Here is a 19098-nt window from a genome sequence, read left to right as displayed (position 1 = left end):
CGGTTAAATTACAGAAATTTACTGTAAAATAACGGGCATTAAATTACAGAAATTTATTTAAATTTTAATTTTTGCTAAATTTTCAGTAATTCAACCTCTGTTATTTTACAGTAAATTTCTGTAATTTAACAGCCGCTATTTTACAGTTTTTTTTCACCCCATTTGCCGGAAATAAACCGTAAAACTATGGATTTCTTTTACAGTGCATTTTTGTTTGTTTCATATTTAGGAATGTTATCTGTTTAATTTTACATTTAACTTTTACTACGATTTACAGAAGACAACATCAAAATAAAAAGAATGTAACAATGATTTATATACCAAAACAATCTTGTCAGGTGTATTCAGAGCAATAATTAATATGTGACAATATAATCCTATAATTAGAGACAACAATTTTTAAATAGGGGACTAAGCCAAAGGAAATTAATGAATGAATGTTTTATTTTATTTCCTTACACTAAATGATGAGGAAACTATTTCACCCACATTTAAAAAAATATATATTTTCATAAAATGTATTGAAAGTATTAAAGTCAACACCACCTGCTCAAAGTATGCTTTCCATTTTGATCAAATTAATAAAAGTAATTGTATTTTGATGCTTTGACCTTCATACAGATCTGAAATTTCATAAGGGTGAGTAAAGAATGAGTTAATTTTCCATTCATGAATGAACTGTACTGTAAGAAAGTGATGAAAAACTTTCTCCTCACGAAAGAGTGTGTTAAAAGTGTTTGCCAGCCTGCCGCCTTTGTGTAAATTCCGAATAAAGAGCCGAGACACAGGGCGTCTTGAGACTCTGACTAAAAGGGCTTTGATTGATTTCCATTTTAATCTAAAAAAATGGAAGGGAAAAAGGAAGATGAGAGAGAAAGGGGAAGATAAAAGTAAGCTGCTTGCTATAGTGTCTTAGTTTTGGTCGATGATGCTGTAGATGCAGACAAGTCCAAAAGTCCACACTGAAAAACTGAAAATTTACATTTAAATCAATGGTCTCAAACTCAATTCCTTGAGAGCCGCAGCTCTGCATATAGTAGTTTATCTCCAACCACCTCCAACTCACACCTGCTTAATAGTTTCTAGTAGTCTTGAACACCTTGATTAGTTGGATGAGCTGTGTTTGATAAGGGTTGAAGCGAAACACTCCGGGAATAGAGTTTGAGACCTATGATTTAAATACTGTCTTTTTAATTTAAAATGATTTGTTAATATTGCATAGTATATTTATTTATTGGTAAATTGCCATGCTGATAAAATAATTTGTGCTAAAAACTGCTAAATATTTCCACTTATAGACTTTTGAACCCCACTGTTTTCTCCACCATGAAAAATAATGATAATAAAAATACATTTAATTGTGATTTCTTTTTCACCTCACATACCTTACAACTACAAGATAAAAACGTATAATTCAGACTTTATTTTTTACTCTATGTATGTCGCAGTATTTTCAATCTATGACGTAATTTTTTTTTCGTAATTATATTATTTATTATTTATTTCTTAAACTCACAGGTTGCAAGTTAAATGAGAAATGAGAAGAACAGAGTGAATGACGAAATACGGGAGTTTATATCTCACAATTCAGAGTAAATTTTTCAGCCGACTTTTTGTTTGTTTGTTTTTACAAATTTACAACATATGAACTTACAAAGTTATTAAACCAAATTTAATACAACTTAGCAAGAAAAGTTACATTTTGTAAAGCTAAATTTTGCAATACAAATTCCGACTTTATCCTTGTAATTCCAACGTGGCTCATTTTGAAAACGTAGCCCTATATACACGTTTCTGGAGATCCGAATTATGTAGTGAAAGCTGCTTTTCGTCTTTAAAATAAATGATACTGGGTGGTATGATACTATCCCTTTTCTTGCTTATCAGCTAAAAAAAATTTAGCTCCTGAAACGTGTTTTGCTCTCCAGAAATGTATATACTGTAGGGGTACATAATCAGAATAAGCCTGGGCTGCGTTATTCTGAGTTTATTGTTATTTTATAATTATATTGTGTCCACTATCCATATATGAATTTAAGTCTATAAAAACACTTTTAAAAAGAAGAAATTAGTCACGCTTTATTTTAATGTACAATTCATGCTATGAACAAACAATTAACCAAGACTTTTAGCTCAATAAAGTACTAATTAGCTGCTTATTAATAGTAAGGTTGGGGTTAGGTATTGAGTAAAAGTATGGATGTAAAAAAGATCTATATAAGTTGATAAATAAGATGCTATATAAGTGCTAATAAACAATTAACATCTTAATAATAAGCAAGTAATAAGCCAGTAGTTAATGGTGTGAATTGTTACCTGAAATAAAGTGTTATAGAAAAATCTAAATGGTGAAAAATAAACTCAATATTTTGGGTTTCTGTCTTGCTATTTTGCAATTCAGATTTTTTCTATGAATCACAAGATATAAACTAGGCTGAATTACAATTGTTTTGATTGATTGATTGGTAGGTTGTTTAGTTGATTGATTGATTAGTTAATTGGTTTGTTGATTTATTGATTGATTGATTGATTGATTGCTAAGTTTGTTTATTGACTGGTTGATTGAGAAGGTGGTTAATTGATTGGTTGGTTGATTGATTGTTTTGTTGATTGGTTGCTTGGTTTGATGATTGATTGATTGATTGATTGATTGATTAGTTGCTTGGTTTGTTCATTGGTTGGTTGGTTGATTTATTGGCTGCGTCCAAAACTGCATACTTCCATACAATATAGTACGCTAAAAAGAGTATGCGAGCCGAGTAGTATGTCCGAATTCATAGAATTTGAAAAACAGCATGCGAGAAGTACCCGGATGAGATTCTGAAGTGCGCATTAGATGGACACTACACTATCCTATTATGCACCACAAGAAAATTCAAGATAAAATGGCAGCTGTAGTACGTTTCGCACAAGTTCTATTCATACTACTCATATTCATACTATAGAACATACTTTTCTAAAGGTCGAGTAGTAAATTCAAATGTTTCGGACGCAGACCTTAATTGATTGATTGGTTACTTGGTTGGTAGGTTAGTCCGCTGATTGATTGATTGATTGATTGATTGATTGATTGATTGATTGATTGATTGATTGATTGTTAGGTTATTTGGTTGGTTGATTGATTTATTGGTAGGTTGGTTCATTGGTTTGTTGACTGATTGATTGTTTGGTTGATTGTTTGCTTGGTTTGTGGTTTAGTCAATTGGTTGATTGATTGATTGATTTATTGATTGACTATGTTTACATGGACATCAGTAATCGAATTATTTGCCTTCATCTGAATAAGATAATGATATGATTAAGGTATTTATATAAGTTGCTTTTTGAATGTTTTCGTTTTACATGTTGTAGCACAGTTGGATTAACGTCATTGCGTCACTGTGCTATCGCTATCCACGTTTTCTCCAGTTTCATGTAAATTCGAGTGTTTAAATTTTTATCTGAGGACTTCAGCAACTTTTCATTTATGCCCCCTGCATGACAACTGAGGTATTGGATGCGAGTATGAAGTAAGGACTGGTGTTTTAATGGAATTTGATACCGCACGCCAAATAGAAAGAAAAAAAAATACCTGGTAAAAAATGGTAATAGTTTGATTAAGATGTTTACATGTCTGTTCTGCACTTCAATAATGCTCCACATGTCTTAATCCGATTTCTATTTAGTTTGACTATGATCCTAATGGGATTAAATGAATAAAATATTGCTGTTTACATGGTAGACTCTTAATCAGAGCATTATCTTTATTGTATTAAATCAGGTTATTGGTGTCCATGTAAACGTACTCATTGATTGATATGTGGTGGAATCTTGCTTTCGTTCTATTCTATGAGTGTCCTCATTCTATCAGATTCTCTCCATCCCCATTAAAGCCAGCAGTATATATGAAGCATCAATCTACGACCCAGCATCCCACAGCTATTTACAATCTGCAGTGCTTGTAGAGGAGTTTGGCCGAAGCGAAAGACAGGGAAAAGAAAACAACATCTTTTAAAGCCGCTGATTAATTCACCGCTCAACAAGTAAGTGTTCAGAAGCCACTTTTCCACTTGTTTTTCTCTCTCTCTCTCTACTTCTTTCTCTCTTTTGTCAAATAATCAGAGAGCCAAAGACCAGTTTTATCTGTTAACTGGGGAGATTTTGTCAGCACTGTGGACAGGTAATATCAGAGTACTGGAAAGGGAAAAATAAAAAATAAGCAGCTGTTTGTTTTTTCATCACTGGCTATTTAAATGGATAGCCCCACCCCGGATTCTTGCCATTGGTTGAGCCGATGTTGTTCCATCAAATAAGCAGACCCACAGTGTTTGTTTATACTTTTCATGTGGAAAAAAACAACCATGAATGGCTTACTTGTGTCTAAAAGGCTGAAAATATTACACACTTCACCTTCGAGCCTGGATTTAAATACAGAAAAACATTGCAGGTGAATAAGAGCACAGTTCAAGGACTTTGTGAGTGCGACATCTGACATGTGTGCATTAATGGCGCACTTTGTGCATTTAAAAACTATTCTTTGAGAATTCACGAGAGCGACACATTCTCATCTGTCATTATAGAATTGGCTATATATATATATAAAGAGAGAGATGTTTGGATGAGAAATTGCATGCGTTCAGCACGTCCCTGAAGGATCCAGTGGAGAGGAGATGTGAAAAGGCCCTGATGGTTAGACAGCAGCTTTGTGTCCTTGTTCCGCTGGCACAGAATAAACCCTGGAGAAACACACAGAGAAAGAGAGATGAGAACAGGACGTTCACTGTGCTGACTTTGATTTAATCTTTAGGACTTGTTGCTCTGCGTTTCCCTTTTGAGGATTTTTTTGGAATTAAAACACATAATAGATTTAATGACAAATATTTCAATCATGCATGCCAAAATGAAGTCCCAATAAAAGTTATTTAATTAGATTCATTTTATTTATTGTATTTATTTCCATTTTAATTCATTTTTTTTAAATGGGTCATGAGATTAGATAATTTTACTCATATTTTTTAAAAAATTTAGTGTTCAAAACAGCGTTTCTCAATTTTTAAAAACAGATTTTTTCTGTTTTTTAGCTTAAACTGGGGAAAATTGCAATGCCATGTTTTTACTATGTTATTTAGTATTTAGAGCAGTTGTATGAACTTAAATTAGTTTAATTGATAACACCTATTTTTTCCAGTTTAAATTATTGCTTGATTTTATATATATATATACATCCTGAAAACGTAAGAAATTAAAAAAACGTAAGTATTTTACAATTTGGCAGTTTAGTGGCTAATTCGTACGAATTCGTACGAGTTCAGTCGTAAGAAAATGTACGATTTTAAAAAGGAGGCGTGGCACCTAACCCCACCCCTAAACCCAACCGTCATAGGGGGATACGCAAATCGTACTAAAATGTACGAATTAGATCGTACGAATTTGTACGAATTAGCCACTTAATGAAAAAGTTACGAATTGCCATGAGATTTGTGTTGATATATAATATAATTTTATATATATATATATATATATATATATATATATATATATTTTTTTTTTTTTTGTGTGTGTTCACTTTTTACAATGTAAATCTTACTCCCTGTTTTAATAATTATATTATTATAAATAAATTAAAAAACATGTATTCTGTGTTTTTTATCAACAAAATAATGAAGAAATGTTCCAATAGTTTTTTGACACTGATACAACCTCATATATAATTTACAAAAATACTTTTAATGATAACAGTAATGTAACGAAGGCCAGCCAGCAAATTACTTTGCTGGTAAACTGATACAATTTAAATGTTATCACTCGATTGAATGGGTTTTATCAGTGGTTATCACCTGATAGATATGGGCCAGAAGAGGCCTTCTGCATCTACTAGTATGCTCAGAAGGCTGTGATCATCCATCCACATGGCTAATCAGCTATAGATCATATACGACTGCGGCTGGAAGTTAACAAGAATTATTTAGATTATTTATTAAATTTCCCATTGTGTTTTTTATTAACGTCTACCTCAACCGTAAACCCAACCGTCACAGTAATATAAAAACAGATCTGGATCTTGAGTCTTCTCTATTAGTATAGCTGATTAACCATGTGAATGAATGATAACAGCCTTCTGCACCTACTAGTAGTTTACTGGCCCATATCTATCAGCTGATAACCACTGATAATGTCCTTTCAATTAAATGATAACATTCGAAGCGGGTGGGTAAACCTCACCCCTCTGACCTCAAAAAGTGCTCTAGCAACAGACACTAGAGTCCATGGCCTTTAGCCTTCTTGTTAGAGCAACTGACTCCCACGCAAAGAATCATCAATTCGATCCTGGCTCAGACTGGGCTAGGTACAGTAAGACTGGTGGGTCACACATGGGGGCTCGTCCGGGATGGTAGTGTGGTTTAGAGAGCTGAGTGTAACCGGAGGCAAGCTAGCGACGTTCAGGTAAACTACACTCCTCTGAACTCAAAAGGTGCACTAGCGACAGACACTAGAAGCCATGGCCTTTAGTCTCCTTGTTAGAGTAACCAACTCCCATGTGAAGAATCGCTGGTTCGATTACAGCTCAGACCGGGCTGGCTGCCGTAGGACCGGTGAGTTACAATAATAATAATAAATTGTATTTATCCTGGCGCAGTGGGTAGTGCTGTCGCTTCACAAGAAGGTGATTGATTCAAGCCTCGACTGGGTCAGTTGGCATTTCTGTGTGGAGTTTGCATGTTCTCCCCGCGTTTGCAGGGGTTTCCTCCGGCTCTCTGGTTTCCCCCACAAGTCCAAAGACATGCAGGTAAATTGGTAGGCTAAATTGTTCGTAGTGTATGAATGTGTATGGATGTTTCCCAGAGATGGGTTGCAGCTGGAAGGGCATCCGCTGTTTAAAAACATATGCTGGATAAGTTGGCGGATTGTATTCATGCTGTGTTTTTCTTAAAGTCAAAGCTCTACATACTGTACAAACAAAAAAGTCAAACTTATATAATTACATAATAATACCTTATAAAGTAATAACTCTTATCGTAATAATCAATAAAACTCCTAAAAATAAGGTAAATTACAAATTGCATTATAAAAATGACGTGATAAATAACAAATGACATTTTTGACATTTAATGTAATCCACAGATGATTGTAAACCCATGAATTATAGTAAGTAATAACCTAAATAAAATGGTAATAAAGCCCATAAAGTCTATATTCACACAACTTTTATGCCTCCTTTATAATTCTAAACATATCTGCTCAAAAGTCCTGTACATCTGACAACCGGCAGCTTTATTTTTAACACATATACAGTACATGCAATGTCAGTGAAGTTGCAGTCTCTATTCACACTCTAATCTAATGTTACATGATATGCGAAGATTTCTTAAAATCACTAAATGGTCTTTTTTGTAATACAGTTATTTGAAAAGATCAAGGAAATCACGATACCTGACCCATTTAAATACGGTTCAGACACACCAAAGCTAAATATCTACAAGGCCCATTCAACATCTTCAAATCGTCGACAATGCTCGTGTAAATGTACACAGCCGCGCTGATATCACTGAAGAATAGGGTCAGCTGTGGGTCAGGTTATACTTAAGGCAAAACATACACACATATGCGAGAGAAGCTTAACCCTGACATTCATTCTGAATAGCTGGAGATTCGGCTCCATGCTTGAGCAGAAAGATGAATGGAGCTCTTTGTGGCGCATTCACGCTATTCAAACACATGTATGCAGACTCGCTCTCCTCAGGTAATGCTGTTTAATTTGCTCTGTGATGAATTCCTGCGCAGTTTGCCTTGCTTTATCAACTTTTTACTTGCCCCTCAAGGCATTTCGTGGGGCTTTTATCATATATATATTTTTTTTTATTATTATTATTGAGTGTGTGCTTTCTGTGAACATGCTCAGAAAAGCTTCAGTGTTGATCCTGTGGTTGCTGTGTGATTAAGCCCCTTTCAGCCACCCTATCACTCAACACCGCAGAAGAAGAAGAAGGGGGGGAAAAAGCCGTGGCTCAGCTAACTGCATTCCCCTGAGGTAACCTGTAATCCTGCAGAAGAATTTAACCTCAATAAAGAAAGGGAGAGAAAACAGAGGATCTTTAAGCTGGCTGTGTGGAGGCAGGTGTCAGACAAACTCGCTCTCTCTTCTCGCATATCGCCATACTCAGCAAGTCGCCGAAACTGATTACTGTGCAAAACAGGTGAGCGCGGCAGCCAAATTCAGTTACACAACCTATCAGGAGGACAGCGATAGGCCACAAAGTAGGGGGGACAGGACGTGAGAGAGAAAGAGAGAACAATGCGGTGCTTTCCTTTTTCTGTGCTTTGCAAAACAATCAGAGAGACCCAAAAAAAAAAGAAAGAAAGAAAGGAAGGTTTTTTTTTTTATCTTATAACCGCATTCATTTTGTCACCTTAAGAGAAAAGGGTCCCTGCGAAATGTAATTTTTCATCCTTGACTCACTCTGATGTTGTTCCAAATGAATATAGACTGGGTATTTTTAAGCTTCAGAATGGATGAAAATGCACTAAAGACATCATAAAACTGACTTATTGGAAGTATTCTGAGGTCAAATAATAGCGTAGGCCCACAAGCGTGGATAAATCCAACGATTTTTTGTTTTACTTTAATGTGTGTAAATATATATTCAGTTTTTTTATTTTAATTTCAGTAATATTATTGACTAATATGCCGTTTTTTTAAATGATGTATGCACAATACAGTTTGTAAAGTGATATTTTCTCAGTATATATGGGACATTCTTCCAGAAATGTAGATTTTAACCTATAATAAATGTGACTGGAACTGACCTTAATTCTTGTCCTCCTCAAAAACTCAAACAAAAACAAGCATAAAATCATATAATTCAATGATAGAAGCCATCCTTGTCAAATGATGTCACTAATGATGCCACTTCCTCAGAGCCATAGCAAATGTGACAGGACTGACAGAAACATGAGGTCAAATGTGAAATAGTATTTATTTGTAGAATTTATTTATAATTTCGTTTTTTTAATCATTTGATGTGAACGATAACAACTTAAACTTTGCTATTTCAGATTTTTTTTCTTCTAAATAACAAAACTGTTAAAGCTGTAGGTTCAGTTGGGCTGAAGACAAGGGCAATGACAGGGTTTGCAAATTTGTATAGTGTTTTTAATAAAGAAAACAATCTAAGAACCAAATGATTGACACATTCCTTTACAGAACAACTCACAAAAATCAACCATTAGTCTATTTTAGAATTTTTTGGAGATTAAATGTATTCATGTTTTTATTTCAGGGACAGATTATGTACGTTTATGGAATGTCCCATATACATCATAAGTATGAGAACACCCCTTACCAATCTCTTTTAAATTTTCTATAGGATGCTAAACAATAGATTTGTGCGTTTACATTATTTTAGTCAGTACTGAAGCCAAATCTGTAGCACGTCTAACCAAATATCCTATGATAATGGTCCAAAATGAGTACACCCAAATGTATTTGTTAGGGAATAATAATAAATAAAAAAGGAACAATCAAGAAAAAAATCTAAAATCTAGTAGAAATTTTGTAGTTTGTTTTATTTGTTTATTTTTTGTAATATTTTGCTTGATTTAAAATAACATTTGAATAAATTTATCTGTTTAATAAATTAGTTTTGTTCAAATGGACCAATGTATGTATATATGTAGTAACTCTAAAAATCGGCTCACAGCTACAGAACAAATCACTGTTGTCCATTCACTTGCCTAATTAACCTATAGGTAAGCCTTTAAATTATGCTGAATAATAGTACCTTAATAGTGCAAAATAGCTAAAAAAAAAAAAAAAAATCTTTATTAGAAATAGGTTATTAAAACTGTTATGTTTAATAAACAGCATTTGGGAAATTTTTGAAACAATTCTAATTACAGAGGGGAGCTGATAATTTTGTCTTCATTTGCACATATTGTACACTCACTTTCCACTTTATTAGGTACACCTTACTGGGTTAGACCCACTTTTGCCTTCAGAACTGCCTTAATCCTGTGTGGCATGGATTCAACAAGGTACTGGAAATATTCCTCAGAGATTTTGGTCCATATTGACATGATAGCATTACGCACGTTGCTGCAGATTTGTCGACTACACATCGATAATGCGAATCTCCCGTTCAACCCAAAGGTGCTTTATTGGATTGAGATTTGCTGACTATGGAGGCCATTTGAGTACAGTGAACTCATTGTCATGTTCAAGAAACCAGTCTGAGATGATTTACGCTTTATGACATGGTGCGTTACCCTGCTGGAAGAAGCCCTCAGAAGATGGATACACTGTGGTCATAAAGGGATGGACATGGTCAGCAACGATACTCAGGTAGGCTGTGGCTTTGACATGATGCTCAATTGGTACTAATGGGCCCAAAGTGTGTATCCCCCACACCATTACACCACCACCACCAGCCTGAACTGTTGACACAAGGCATGCTGGATCCATGCTTTCATGTTCTGTCTCTACCATTTGAATGTCGCAGTAGCAATCGAGACTCATTAGATCAGGCAAAATTTTTCCAAACGTCTATTGTTTAATGGTATTGTATTGTAATTGCATTGTTTGGTGAGCCTGTGCAAATTGTAGCCTCAGTTTCCTGTTCTTAGCTGACAAAAGTGGCACCCGGTGTGGTCTTCTGCTGCTGTTGTTCATACACCTCAAGTTTGGACGTGTTGTCTCATAAGAGATGCTCTTCTGCAGACCTCGGTTGTAACGAGAGATTATTTGAGTTATCATTGCCTTTCTATCAGCTCCAACCAGTCTGGCCATTCTCCTCTGACCTCTGATATCAACAAGGCATTTGCACTCACAGAACTGCCGCTCACTGGATATTCTCTCTTTTTCAGACCATTCCCTGTAAACCCTAGAGATGGTTGTGCGTGAAAATCCCAGTAGATCAGCAGTTTCTGAATCACTCAGACCAGCTTGTCTGGCGCCAACAACCATTCCACATTGAAAGTCACTCACATTCCCTTTCTTCCCCATTCTGATGCTCAGTTTGAAAAGCAGCAGATCGTCTTGGCCATGTCTGCATGCTTAAATGCATTAAGATTCTGCCATGCATAGAAATTTGCATTAACAAGCAGTTGAATAAGTGTACCTAATAAAGTGGCCGGTAAGTGTATAGAGCAGGGTAATAAAAAACAAACCATAATAAAAGTCTTGAAATGGCCTAAACATGATCAAGATAATGAATCATTTTGAAATGTCACTATAAAAGATAAATTGAAGTCATTTGCCATACTAATGCAAGCTAAGGATGTGCAGTATGTGATTATACCTGTGTTTGCATGAAGAACAATAATAATTCTTACAAAATGCAACACCTTATTTTTTTTCTTTCTTCCTTGTTCCTTCTCTCTCCTTTATAAACATACAAACTGGTTTGGGTAGTTTGGTCCCTAACTGTATTTGTCCAACTATAACAAACAAACACACACCAAAAAAAATCCCAAATTTCTTATTTTTCTAAATACTATTTTTTTTATGCAGTAGTCATGGAATATTCCCACAGTGTAAACTCTCTCAGGGTTTAGCAGGTCATATCTTGTTCATATTAGTCAGCACCTGGCTTGTTTTCTGTCTTTTTTTCCCTCTTTCTTTTTGTTTCTAACAGCTCAGGGCTTGAGGGGCATTTGACAGATGGCTGGAAAGAGGAGTCATCGGTGCACATGTACCAACGCGCTGCTAATGGTGGCCTATCCCTCCTTCACATGGCCCTCTATTGTCTCGCCTACTCATGTCGTCTTGTGTTTAGTGGGTAACCTGGGATTCGGAGAACTGTTACCTATCAGACTGGTTGGACCACCCCAAAAGCTGAAGATGGGGTGGAGCTTTCCAGAAGCCTTGTGTGTCTAAACTCAGATGTGTCACTCAAGACAGAGTGTCAAGTAAGCTAAAGGTGAGAATTGTTTTTTTTTTTTTCACCAATTTTCCAGTAAGCGCTGCCAAATCCTTCTTTAGATAAGAAGTGGGACCATGCAGAGCAACTAATAATCAAGCTGGTGTGCTTGTGTAAATAGCTTCAGCTTCAATATTCTCAGAATTATAGCGAGCATGAAATAACATCAGATATTATCAAACCTCTATACACATACACTGCAGGAAAAAAAAACAAACACTTTTCTTACTTAGAGTTTTTGTCTTGTCTATAGTCTAAATATCTAAAAATGTTTAAAACAAGAAGCATTTTCTAGAATGTAAAACATTGTCTTGTTTTAAAAAATAATATGTTAAAAATTAAGTGAGTTTTTCCTTAAAACATGCAAAATAATCTACCTATGGGGTAAGAAAAATAATCTTGTTTTTTTTCTCTCTCTCATTTTGACATACTGTAATATTATTTTTCTTACCCTATTGGCAGATTATTTAACATATTTTAGGAAATAACTCTTAATTTTGACATTATTTCTATAAACCTTTAGACTTTTATAAAATGCTTTTTAATTTGAGAAGTTTTTTAGATATTTGGGCCTTAACTAATATGTACTTACATTGGAACTAATAGTTTATTACAATGTACTTATTGTGTAAATACATATTTTTACTGTGTATTTATAGAAACGAGACAAAAACTCCAAGAAAAACATTTTTGCTGTGTAAAAACACACAGATAGAAACTTCATAGAGACATGCATTTCTGTCTAAATGGATTTGCTGTATTCATCCCAGCAAGCTTTGATTTTTAAAATAACATTATAAACAGTAAGTACAGTATATACAGTTAAAGTCAGAATTATTAGCCCCCTTTGTTTTTTTTTTAAATATTTCCCAAATTATGTTTAACAGAGGAAGGACATTTTCACAGTATGTCTGATAATATTTTTTCTTCAGGATGAAGTCTAATTTGTTTTATTTTGGCTAGAATAAAAGCAGTTTTTATTTTTTTTTTAAACACTATTTTAAGGTCAAAATTATTAGCCCCTTTAAGCAATTTTTATTTTTGATAGTCTACAGAACAAACCATCATTATACAATAACTTGCCTAATTACACTAACCTGCTTAGTTAACCTAATTCACCTGGTTAAGCCTTTAAATGTCACTTTAAGCTGTATAGAAGTGTCTTGAAAAAGATCTAGTAAAATATTATGTACTGTCATTATTGCAAAGATAAAATAAAACAGTTATTTGTAAATGAGTTATTATAACTATTATGTTTAGAAATGTGTTGAAAAAATCTGCTCTCCGTTAAACAGAAATTGGGGGAAAAAATAAACAGGGGCTCTAATAATTCAGGGAAGCTAATAATTCTGACTTCAACTGTATATGTGTAGTCCCTTTTCAAAGTAAAATTCTTGTCAAACCATTAACTATGACTTTTACCTCAATAAACTCCTAATCTGCTGCTTAATAATAGTTATTAAGGTAATTGCCGAGTTAAGGAATTGAGAATGATTAGGGATTTACTTTATAAGTAAAAAAATAAACTGGCAAAGTCTTGATAATGGGCAGGTAACAAGCCACTACGTGAAAATCATTTTAAATTTCTTTCAAAAAAGCGACCGTCTTACCCTTGTTCTCGGCTTTGCAAGTGGCGTCTGAGAAGGAAAATAGCTGTAATGAAAAAAGAAGATGTTTATTTATTAATGTATTTGGCATTACAGGTTAAAAATTGGCACTGTTAAAACTAAAACCGCAGGACTGAATGGCCTTGCATAACACATGTAACATGTAAAATTAGAAGGAAGTATTCCTTTGTTTGCATCTGCAACGTGATCACATTAGTAGTCGTAGGCATTCATATGTAAAGTGTGGTTCTAGCACTCGCGCATTTTCATATATTTGCATGGGCACTGAGATGCACTACTGCAGTTTTACGTACAATACAGCTTTAGAGACATAAATGCTTATTTTAGATTAGAAGATTATGGAAATTCTGTTTATTAATTTGTTTGAACTTACTGCAACTCATTTTGATGGATTTCATTACTGAAAATATCTAACAAAAAATAACAAAAAATAGTTTTATAATGCATAATATTAAAATCTATTGTGTTTTTAAATAAACGACCTCCCATATGGGTGGATTTTAAAACAAATTTACAAAAGTTCATTAGTATGCATAGACATTTATTCAAAGTAAATAAAGCTTCTTTAATTAAGTGTTTCAGATGTACTTGTGCAATCATAAACAGCAAATGTATTGTGACCTGTATGTATTAATATATTGAAAAGAATGCATGTCCATACAAAAGTTAATTATATTTTAAATTAATAAAAAATGAGCAAAACCTAGTGGTTTGAAGGATATCGGTGAAGTATAATGATTAAAAATTATAATAATGAGTCATTTAGGCCAGATCTCACAAGGAAACCGATCTCATTTTGTGGCTAATTCTTATTCATGCAATTTTCTTTTAAACAATTTTTAAGAGGAGTTGGGCTCAAATCCCACTTTCAAATCCAACTATTGTGATTAGCAAATTATAGTAAAATATACGAATGGGATCGAGCAAATTCATACGAATTAGCCGCTAAATTATATTTAGTTTGTATTTCAGGGCTGCATGATTTTTTGGGTGAACTAGCCCTTTACATAAAGCCTTTTAATATGTCATCAAATTAATCTTGTTCTAAATATGCCTTACAAGACAAATGAGCAAAACCTAGTGGGATTAAGGATTTAGAATAATATACAGTAAAGTATAATGTTAAAAAATGAGTAAATTAGGCCTAGATCTCACAAGGAAACAAACTACCCTTACATTGCCATTGAGCAAAGCATACTAAAATATATTAAAGAGATCAAACTTATTAATAGAATTTGCCTATAAATCAAATTCATCGTTTGAATTTTGGGGCTGCACTATGATCCTTAAAGGGACAGTTCACCCAAAATGAAAATTTACTCATTATTTACTCACCCACAAGTGGTTACAAACTTTTATAAGTCCTTTTAAGATATTTTAAAGAAAGCTGAAAACCTGTAACCCTTGATAGTATAAAAATAAATTAGAATAGAATTAATGGTATCATGTTTTCAACATTTTTTTGGAAATATCTTCTTCTGTGTTTAACCGAATTAAGAAACTCAGGCAGATTTGAAACAAACCAAGGGGGAGTAAATGATTTTTTGGGTGAACTAGCCCTTTTAAATAAAGCCTTTTATTATGTCATCAAATGATTCTTGTTCTGAATATGCCTTACAAAACAACTGAACAAAACCTAGTGCTTTGCAGGATATCTGTGAAGTATAACAGTTAAAAATGATAATAATGAGTAATGTCAGCCAGATCTCACACGAAAAGCTAACTATCTTACATTGTCATTGAGGGATGAGCAAATCATACTAAAATATAGGAATCAGATCAAACAAATTCATACGAATTAGCCACTAAAATATAATAAGTTTGTATTTTGCGGCTAGACTGTGATCCTTAAAGGGACAGTTCTCCCAAAATAAAAATGTACTTATTATTTACTCACCCACGAATAGTTCCAATCATTTATAAGTTCCTTTACTATATTTAGAAGAACACTGAAAACCTGTAACCATTGATTTATATTGTATAAAAAAATAAATACTATAGAAGTCAATGGTTACAGGTTTCCAACATTTAAAAAAAAAAAAAAAAATATATATATATATATATATATATATATATATATATATATATATATATATATATATATAATAAAAGAATATATATATATAAAAGAATATATATATATATATATTCTTTTGTGTTTAACAGAAGATAAAAATTCATTGATTTGAAACTAAAGGGAAATAAAGTATTTAAAGGGCTAGTTCACCCAAAAAATTAAGCCTTTTAATATGTCATCAAATGATTCTTGTTATAAATATGCTTGACTTTTTGGAATATAAATGTATTAGCACACTGTAGTATGGTCTAGTAAATGGTTGTTTGTGTGGTAGAGTTTGCTGCAATTCAACATTAATTACCTGCAATACTGCCAATGGCCAGAACAGCGACGCTAACAGCAGCGATGATGATTATCAGAATTCCATCTGAAAATGATTCAGAAAACAAAGATGCATATTTAATAACTCCAAAACTGAAATTTTAATTAATCCATAAATAGAAGAATCTAAGGCTTTTTTTTTCTCCAACCTCCAGATTCATTGTCTCCTTTAGATTTATCCGACCCAGGAGCTGGTTGAGGTGGTTCAAATTGAACAGGTCTTGTATTTACTGAGGGGAAAAAGTAAGCAAGGTAAACATCATTTCTCCTTTTCAAATTGACATTTTTTATTATGTAATGCAGAGGAGTTTTGAAATAGGGTGAAATGAAAATAAACCTTTCCAAAAAAAAATAATAATAAAAAATAAATAAATCATCTGCTTAAGTACAACACTTAATAACAAATATTTAAGTACAGTAGTGATTTAATATGGCTAAGTTACCGTCCATCACAGTTTCTGTGTTCATAGAGTGGGTGACACTTTAAAATGACCATTACCGCCATGTGCGGTGCCACCGTGGGACTAAGGAATTAAGAATTTTTTTTAGGTGTAAAAGCAGTTTACGACAATGCCGCTAGGGAGCACAAAGGGACGGAATGTGAATAGACAGAAATAAAATAAAATAAAAATAAATAAAATAAAAATAAAATAAAAGCTGTAAATAGCCTGCTACTTGTAAATAAAGATGAAATAACTGAACAAAGCTTTATGATTCCTATATAAATCATTAAAAACTTAACAACAGGCTTTATTACCATTGTAAACTTGTTAGTTGCAATGCGGATTCATTTTTAAAAATAAAAAAATAAAGAAATAAGACTACTAAAATTAAAGTACAAACAACTATACATACATACATACATACATACATACATACATACATACATACAAACAAACATACATACATACATACATACATACATACATACATACATACATGAAGCAGTGTTTTAGCTTAAATATAGAGAGATGTACAGTGTTTATTACTTTAAAGTGATAGAACTAAGACTGTCAATAAATAAGCTTTTTCATGTATATGCCTAAATAAGCTAATTTAAAGGAATGGTTCATCCAAAACTGAATATTCTGTTATCATTTACTCACTCCTCACCTGTTCAAAACCTGCTTGATTTCTTTTTTCTCGTAAATAAAAAATAAGTGATTTTTTTCTTTTTTTTTTTTTTACGATAACCATTGACTTCCGTAATATTAGTTTTTCCTGCTATGGAAGTACCAGTTTCTATCATTCTTCAAAATATATTCTTTTGTCTTTAGCAGAATAAGAAAACTCATAAAGGTTTGGAACCACTTGGGGTTGAGTAAATAGTGCGTAAATTTATTTATTTTTTGTGTGTGTGTGAGCTAATCCTTTAAAGGTGCAGAATGTAAGTTTGCAACTTAGTGGTTGAGCTAAGTATTGCACAACATCAACAACATCAACAGCCTGACTATTGAGCCTAAAGGCTGATTTAAACTGTGTTCTACATAACGGCACGCGATAGAGGTAATATTTTCCTTTTTAATAGGAGTTTTTGTCCTAACCAACACCTGAAATTTATATATTTTTTTCTTTCTTGCAGCTGAACAACAGAAAACTGACAATGATCCCCAGGTACACCTCATGTGCTTTATTCAGTGTTATATGCTCACAAAGTTTAAATGCCATTTCACATGACATTTATTTCCATACTACAGAAAGCAGCAGCAGATAGTTTACCTCAGATCTTGAAAATGAAATAAAATGTTTGATATTGAAATTTAGAACTGTGACTCAGTGCAAGCCATAACATATCACTGATTCAGCATCTACATTTAATGATGTTAAAGAGATTTAAGGTGTGTTAATTAGATTATTAACATTACCATTTCTTTGGAGTGCAGTAAGTGCACTATTTTGCTTATCACTGCAAATCTCATCACGTAGCGTGATGTTAGGATACAGGGTTACAATCTAATGTTTACCTTCGTAATATTTATATTATTTGCTAATTTATTATAGTCTGAATCTGTGTCTCATTTTCGAGGTGACTATTGTCCATCAGAGGTCACATTTTTGGTTGTAGACGTATGCTTTGAGAGCCTTATTGAGTGAACCAATGAAACATGCTGTTTTCCACAAAGGCAACCCGGGGTGCTGAAATATAATTGGCTAAACTGGCATTGGGTGATAAATTACCAAAACAAAGACAGATGTTCCAGCACGTAACGCACATTTTCAAAGGGAATATCTAACTTCAGCATTTTTAGTTAGCATGTTTCTTAAATATCTGCAAACATATTGTGGTATTTTTATACTTTAAAAGAGTCATACAGCACCTTTAGGAAAATTGCATGTTTTGAAACACATGCTCTAAATGAGCAGATATCCAAAATTCAGTAAAACAACTAAAACTAATAACTAAAACTAGAATAAAAGCAAACTGTGGCCCAGAATAGGGTCAGTTCTGGTTCATTTGGTTTAATTCTGGCTGATACGTGGTATTGCTTTGGCTTATTTGTGGCCCAGATCTGACAAACAGGAGCAGACCGCCCAAGAACCATCATTCCATTCAGTATGTGGTTCAGATGTAAGTATCTGGTGTGAGCCGGATCTGGGGCAGAATAAAAGCAAACTGTGGCCCATAATAGGGTCAGTTCTGGTTCATTTGGTCGAATTCTGGCTGATATGTGATATTGCTAAGGCTTAATTGTGACCCAGATCTGGCAAACAGGTGCGGACTGCCCAAGTGCAATCATTCTATGCAGTATCTGGGCCATACAGTATGTAAGTGTCTGGTGTGGGCCGGATTTAAAGCCACATGAATTTTGCTAGCTGGGAAAGTTCACCCAGAAATGTAAATTTACTCACTATTTACACTATTTACTATTTACCTACAAGTGGTTCCAATCATGTATAAGTTCAAAGACAGATGTTCCAGCACGTAACTCACATTTTCAAAGAGAATATCTGACTTCAGCATTGTTTTTCAGTTAGCATGTTTCTTAAATATCTGCAAACATTGTGGTATTTTTATACTTTAGAAGAGTCAAAAGCACCTTTAAAGAAATGTTATGTTTTGAAAAACATTGTAAAGAAACTTGAAATAATGTGTTACTTTGTTTATGATTTTGAATTTATCTATTTTTTATGTTGTGTTGTATTTTGTATACGGGTTGATTTGTTGAATTAATTCAGT

At 33.4% G+C, this 19098-nt stretch overlaps 1 protein-coding gene across 1 annotated transcript in view; it reads right to left on the bottom strand.

The window, feature by feature from the left end:
* Positions 1-426: 426 nt before the first annotated feature.
* si:dkey-262k9.2 overlaps positions 427-19098 on the bottom strand; it is a 40087-nt gene continuing 21415 nt past the window's right edge. Inside the window, exons 5-8 of the mRNA XM_087284491.1 lie at positions 16070-16150; positions 15901-15966; positions 13505-13547; positions 427-4715 (exon numbers count right to left, since the gene is read on the bottom strand). Of these exons, the coding sequence (XP_087140617.1) occupies positions 4670-4715; positions 13505-13547; positions 15901-15966; positions 16070-16150 (236 nt within the window). The 3' untranslated portion in view covers positions 427-4669. The remainder of the gene's footprint in view (positions 4716-13504; positions 13548-15900; positions 15967-16069; positions 16151-19098) is intronic.

The sequence above is a fragment of the Danio rerio genome, chromosome 15 (assembly GCF_052040795.2).
Source record: "Danio rerio strain M-AB ecotype USA chromosome 15, GRCz13ab, whole genome shotgun sequence".
Lineage (NCBI taxonomy): Eukaryota > Metazoa > Chordata > Actinopteri > Cypriniformes > Danionidae > Danio > Danio rerio.
Note: the sequence above shows the minus strand (reverse complement) of the source record. Positions and strands in the feature narration are given on the sequence as shown.